This window comes from Cetorhinus maximus, chromosome 21 (genome assembly GCF_964194155.1).
Source record: "Cetorhinus maximus chromosome 21, sCetMax3.hap1.1, whole genome shotgun sequence".
Lineage (NCBI taxonomy): Eukaryota > Metazoa > Chordata > Chondrichthyes > Lamniformes > Cetorhinidae > Cetorhinus > Cetorhinus maximus.
In genome coordinates, this window is record NC_135899.1 from 66,041,261 (window position 1) to 66,048,146 (window position 6,886).

Sequence of the window (6,886 nt, forward strand, 5' to 3'; positions counted from 1 at the left end):
CACCACCTGCTGCAGACCCCGCCTAGGAACTATGTCTTTTAGGACTTGGCCAGCTCGGTCTGTAGTGATGCTACTGAGCCACTTTTGGTGATGGTCATTGATGTTCCTCACCCAGGGGACAATCTGCACTCTTTCCACTCTCTCTTTGTGCTTCCTCCAAGTGATGTTCAACATGGAGGAGTACTGATTCATCAACTGAGGAGGAGTAGCAGTACGTGGTAATTGGGAGGTTTCTTGCCCATGTTTTACCTGATGCCATGAGACTTAAAGGGGTCCGGAGTCGATGTTGAGGACTCCCAAATTGACACCTGCCAACTGTACACCACTGTGCCGCCACCTCTGCTGGGCCTGTCTTGCTGGTGGGACAGGGCATACCCAGGGATGGTGATGGTGGTGTCTGGGACGTTGTGTAAAGTATAATTTTGCGAGTATGACTATGTCAGGCTATTGCTTGACTAGTCTGTGAGACAGCTCTCCCAATTTTGGCACAAGCCCCCAGATATTAGTAAGGAGGACTTTGCAGGGCTGACAGGGCTGAGTTTGCCATTATCTATGGTCACAACAGTGAAATCAAGCATCATGTAGAGTTCAGACAATAAGAGCCTTCAACTTCTGTAAAGGATGTGTGTTTCATATATGCAATTTTAAAGAAATTTGAAGATTTCTTCAGCCCCTTATGTTTTTTCCTCTGAATTAACAACATTTAAGAAGCATTTAGTTGAACACTTGAAATGTCATAGCATACAAGGCTATGGGCTAAGTGCTAGAAGATGGGATTAGAATAGATAGGGGCTTGGTGACCAGCGCAAACATGATGGGCCAAAAGGCCTCTTTTCGTGCTGTAAAATTTATATCTCTATAACTCTAATCCTGTTATAATGGACCTGAAGCCATTTGCAACTGACTAGAAAATGAATATAATGTTCAATTATGAATGATGTTGTGATCTATTTGCATTTATATTTTTTACTGTTCTTTAGTCAGCTTTTTCTTGGCATTTTTTAATTTTTGTACTTTTAAACCAGGTGACGCCTGCACAAGGTAGTAAACTCAGACGACCAAGCTACCACTCCAGTAAGGCTTCGCTCACTGGAGACAATGGCAGCTCATCTGCTGCCACTAAATCCAGCAAAACTGGTGAGTTCTAAAAATAATGATGAAATCAAATGGGGTTGGTTACAGATGGTGAGATGTTCCTCTCTGGTGTTTGAGTAGGAACCTGCTACAAATCTTTTGGCTTTTGCAGTAGTGGATTTGGAAAATATGGAATGACTTAAGGCGCAAGATGTATTTTCTTTGAGAGTCTGGAGGTTTTCTCCTTCAAGAAGTTGACATTTTCATTTAAAGTATTTTGGAATAGATCTTTTATATTTACAGTTAAATATTTTATAATGTGTTAACTATTTCATGAATTTGTGCTAATGTAAGAAAATATACCTCACAGAACTGGGCAACAGATAACTTGAATAATGATTTATTTGTGGTGAGATAAACTATTACCAAAATAATACACTTACAAACTGCAAAACCTAGAAATCAACAATTACAATACAGCTCTGTAGTTCTATTTCTTTTGTTTGCTTCACACTTGAATCTTCAGTTTTCTGTCTCTGAATTTTTTTTTTACACATTTCTCTCATAGTCTGTCACCCTTTATCTTTTATCTCCTTATTCACTATTAAAATTTACCCCACAAACTCCTAGTAGAATCTATTTGATTGCCCCTTCCCCCACCCTACTATCAACTTCAGGTTCCATTATCCAATGATACAAGATGATGCACCTGTTGATCTGCTCAACCGTTCTCTCACTTCCATTTTGATGCTCTTGCCCCCAGTAAAATATTTCATCCTTGTTATTATTCTCCCTGGTCCAGTCCCCAGCTCTGCTCTTTCAAGTCCAAGGGGAAGACTTCAGCATGTGTGGTGCACAACTAGTTTTGTCATCAATTTGAACCACAGCAAATGTAATTCGGATTCATTGTCATCTGCCAAAATTGCCCATGATGCTGGAATCTTTCTGGAAAGAGAAGATAACCCACCTCTGCTCTTCTCTACTACCAGCAACTCTTAACTCCCTTCACTCTCATCTCCAACAAAAATATGAGGAGCTCAAGAACTTCATTGACATCATCTATTCAGTTATCACTGCTGCTTTGTCTTGCCTACAAAGCCAAACCTCCCACAAAGCTCCCTCTAATTGAGTTTCTCTCCTTTCTCCCCTCATGCCCTCTGGGTACATCTTGCTCATAAGACCACTTCAAACTCTTGATCCCATTTTCACCAGATACTGACCACCGAAATTCCTTTCCTGGACCCATGCCGGCTGATGTACGCAGGTACTGCCAATTTTGCTTTCAAAATAGCCATCATCACTCCTCTCCCTCAAAAACCCACCCTGGTCCCCTCTATGCTTGGGAACAACCACCTCCTCTCCAACTTCCCTTTGCTCTCAAATCCTTGAGCATGTTGTCATCTTTCAAATTCATATTGATCTCTTCTATTAGGCTTTTGCCCTGTAAACTCTGAATCAGCTCCAAAGTTGTAAAAGCAAAAATCTGAAATAAACACAGATTTTATGACCCTTCTGGGTCATACAGACTCGAAACGTTAACTCTGTTTCTCTCTCCACAGATGCTGTCAGACCTGCTGAGTTTTTCCAGCATTTTCAGTTTTTAGTCCAATCAAAGTTGTGATTGATATCCTCAGTGACCATGACCATGCAGTATTCCTCCTATTCCTTCTTTCCCTTTCTACAATCTTTGTAGTCAACCACACCATCCTCTTCCAATGCTTCTCTGTCCAACTTGTCCAACTGAGTGGGACTACCTTTACCTGGTTCCACTCAGCTATCCAATCATTGCCAGAGCATCTCCAGCACTGGCTTGTTTTCCTTTGTAACTCTAGAGTCTCCCAAGGATCTATCCTTACCTTCACATCCACATATTACTCCTTGATGAAACTGCCTAAAGACACAAGATCAGTCTCTACATGTACTCTGACAACACCCATTTCTAGCTCTTGACATCATCTCAACTCCTCTTCTGTCTCTGTGTTGCCAATCTGGCTGCCAATGTCCAACCTTGGTAGAGCTGCAATTTCTTGCTGTTAAGTATTGAGAAGACCAGCACCATTATCTCTGGCCTCTGTCATAAGCTCCATGCACATGACATTGATTCCATTCCCGCATCCCTGGCCAATGTCTCTGGTTGAACCAGACTGTTGGCAACTTCAGTATCCCATCAGCTTCCTACTCCATATCCTTTTCATCATGCTTTCCATCTGTGTAACATCATCTGTCTTCTTTCCTGCAACAGCCCATCTGCAGCTCAACACTTATTCATGCGTTTTGTCACTCCAGATTCTACTATTCCAGTGCTCTCCTGAGCAGTATCTCATCCTCCACACTCTATAAACGACAATTCACCCAATACTCTGGTGCCCATATCCTCTATCACATTAAGCCCCATTCATCAGTCACTCCTGTCCTTCCTGACCTACAAGGGCTCCCTGTTCCCCAACAATTTCATTTTCAAATCTTCATTCTCATGTTTAAATTCTTTCATGATGTCACTTTGCCTTCTGTAACGATTTCCAACCCTAAAATCCATCCCACAACTCTGATTCTTCGCCAACTATTGTCTACCCCTTTAGCTGTTTAAGTCTCACACTAAACTCCTCCATCTTTCCCTCTCCCTTTCTCCTTTAAGACCTCCTTAAAATCCTAGTCACCTCTCCTAACATCATCTTTGGCTTAGAGTCATTTGTGTCTGATTCGACCTCTGAAGCACCATATGACATTTTACTATATTAAAGGCACCATGCTGTTGCTATTGTTATTATTTCACTTTTCTGCTACCAAACTTATCTCTATTTTGTTCCAGTGTTGCCACTTATTTTAAAAGCATTATCCACACTCCACCCTAAAACACCTAAACTCCTCACCCTCATTGTTCTCCCTTCCTCACTGTTGGTGGTACGACGAGCATCCATTCCTCAGCAGAGTTGGCTCACATTTACTGCCTGGGATTTCAAATTCAATACTTTCATGAAACTCATCAAAAATTAATAAGCAGGTGTGACATGGCCATTGGATGCTTGGATTTGTTTCTTCTCAGTGATTATGATATGACTGTCACATGTGTGGCATAGCTGCTTCTCCCTAAAAGCAGTGAGAAGATAATTACCTACAATTCTGGCTCAACTGAGGTGTCCTCATGAAATGCCCTTACAACACACATTATTAAAGATGAGACATAGATAATATCCACTTGACAGCTGGCTTCCATGGAACTGTACCTGAACAAGCAGAAGATGGGAGAGGAAAAATTGGCTGAGAAAACGCTTACAGAAAGAAAAATGCAATTGGCCGATATACAACTAAATATGTTTGATCACATTTTAACTTTCTGCAAGCAATCAAGCTTTTCTGGATTAGTTGCTTATTCCTAAAAGCAGTGAAGGGATAATTAATTCATGTACCTTGTGAAGGATTTCATAAAGAATCACCAGATAGTACCATGAAAGGATCAAACCAGTCTGTCGTTTTAAGCCCAGCAGAGCGTGAATGTTGCAATGAAAGTGACATGTGACTGCAATCAAATCTCTAACATTTGAGATAAATGATTTAATTAAAAGTGATAGCACATGGGAATTATTTAAAATGAAGTGACATTGGCATTAAATATAAATTGATAGAATATTCTGAAAATAATTAGCATTTTCCATTTTGGGGGTGAGGCCGTTAACCGGTAGACACAAATTGGACCAATGCAAAGTTAAAACAGCTGTTGCAAACTTAAATGGCTGATTTATTGTGTTACTGCATGTACATAATTAGGCTTTAACCTCCGAGTTAAAAGGAAAATAAGCCAAGTCCCCTCCAAATCATGATCCAGCTATGTCTGCTTGAAATATGCTTGTTTGGATTTCTGGAGCCACTCCAGTGAGTATTGGGTTCAGATGTCCCATCTCTAAGCCATGAACACACATTTGAAGTGTGGCACTTGGTCAGGGACCAGAAGATAGATCTGGGGGAATTGCACCACAGCAAGTTGGGGAGAAAAAATTTGGGAGGGGGAAACGGAAAACAACTTTTAATCTCTCAGTTCCTAGGACAAAGATAAAAGGGTGCAAGGGAAAACAAGCATTTGGCTAAGTGATATGTTGCTAACAATTAAATGCAGTATCTCCCTAGAATAACTTTGATTTGTTCTTTTGACTTTTTCGTCTCTACAGATTCTAAAAGGACACCAAGTAGGCCGACAAGTCGGGCAGGGAGTCGTGCTGGCAGCAGGGCAAACAGTCGGCGAGGCAGTGACGCGTCTGATTTTGACCTTTTAGAGACGCAGTCGATGTGCTCGGATATTTCTGAATCCAGCACAGCAGGATCCCAAGCAAGTTCAAGGAAGAGTTCTACAAAACCTTCAAAAATCCCAACACCCTCAAAGAAAACTACCCCAAAAAACACAAACAGCAGAAGATAATATAAATGATACTGTTGAATAGATAGTCACTTCACACACACACACACACACACACACCCTGTTTTAGAAACCACCAGATACCAGATGTATGATATTCTACAAAAAAAAAGTACTGTTGTCACCATTGTAAAAGATTAATTGTGGTCTAATGCTGCCTTATCATTGTACCTTATCTGTTTTTGTTTTTGTAAGTTAAAAGTTTTTTCATGTGAATATTTATGTAGATAAAACATCCATATTTTGTTCCCATGACCTCTGTGTCTGAGGGAAGTGAGAATGCTTTTAAAAAGAAAGGAAATTTAAATGTGTTCATGTTCTCTTGAAGATTTGAACTACTGCTTTTTTAAAAACAAACTTGCATTTAGGATACAACCCTTTAAAAGAAAACATGACTTGCTGTGTAAGCAAGACAAATGCTGCAGTGTTTGTTAGAAATCACGGATACCTCACGGAGTATTTAAAGTGGGAAAAAAAAATGGAGCGATGTACAGTTTTACTTATTTTTAAGATTGTTCATTTTTGCCTGCTGAAATTTACGCAAATAATTATGACAAAAAGTGCACATGCAAGTTGTAAAAGACTATTGCTATCTTGTAAGCAGTATAAAGGACACTTTAATAGCAGCTGATGATTATTATGTGGGCCACACCAGCAGTTGCTAGGGAGGCCTTTTTCTCACTTTTTTATGCTGCTTTTTGTTCATTTGAACTGACCACTGGGGCTACATGAGCAGCCGTATTTATATTCTATTGATATCTAGTCTGACCATGTCGCTGTGTGAATCTTCAACTTAAATTGTACCAATGAGTCAAACATTCATTTTTTGTATTCAAAAGCAAATGTGCTTTCAGTAACTTAAAAAAAAAATTAAGTACTGCTTTTCTTGTCTCAATGTCAATTATTCAAGGGCGTGAAGGTTTTCCCTGTTCCATAGACACATTTTCTTTTAAGCTTGGTGCTTACATTACACCTTTCTAGTGACAGGTTTCAGTTCCAGCAAGCACAGACAATTTGACCTGATTATTACTTTTGACGCTAAATGATCATAAAACTCATCCTAGTGTAAATTTCCAAGTATACAGAAAATCTGATTCAAACGCATTTTTCATATGTTTATCAAGTTTCTACTGCAGTTAGTGTTTAAAATGCTATTAACAAAAATACCAAAAGAGTATGAAAAAAATCTACTATTGTTGACATCTTTGAGTCCCTAACCGAGCCACACTTGGAGGTAGATGGGGAGAAGAATTATCCACAATTCAATATCGCTGTTACAGTTTGGGATTTTACTTAGGGAAGTTTTTAGTGTCTTGGCCAGCACCTGTAAGCGAGCCCTTGTTCCCAAAGGAGAACTTAAGGAGTGTACTTTACTTGCGAAGTATGTAGGTAATCGCTCGTAAG

General features: G+C 39.8%; 1 protein-coding gene across 4 annotated transcripts in view; it reads left to right on the plus strand.

Annotated features, from left to right (window-relative positions):
- LOC144695942 (microtubule-actin cross-linking factor 1-like) overlaps nt 1-6,364 on the plus strand; it is a 554,471-nt gene extending 548,107 nt beyond the window's left edge. For all 4 annotated transcript variants that reach the window (XM_078567039.1, XM_078567041.1, XM_078567037.1 and 1 more), the window contains 2 exons: nt 1,026-1,137; nt 5,238-6,364. In XM_078567039.1, the coding sequence (XP_078423165.1) occupies nt 1,026-1,137; nt 5,238-5,485 (360 nt within the window). In that variant the 3' untranslated portion in view covers nt 5,486-6,364. The remainder of the gene's footprint in view (nt 1-1,025; nt 1,138-5,237) is intronic.
- Nucleotides 6,365-6,886: the final 522 nt, after the last annotated feature.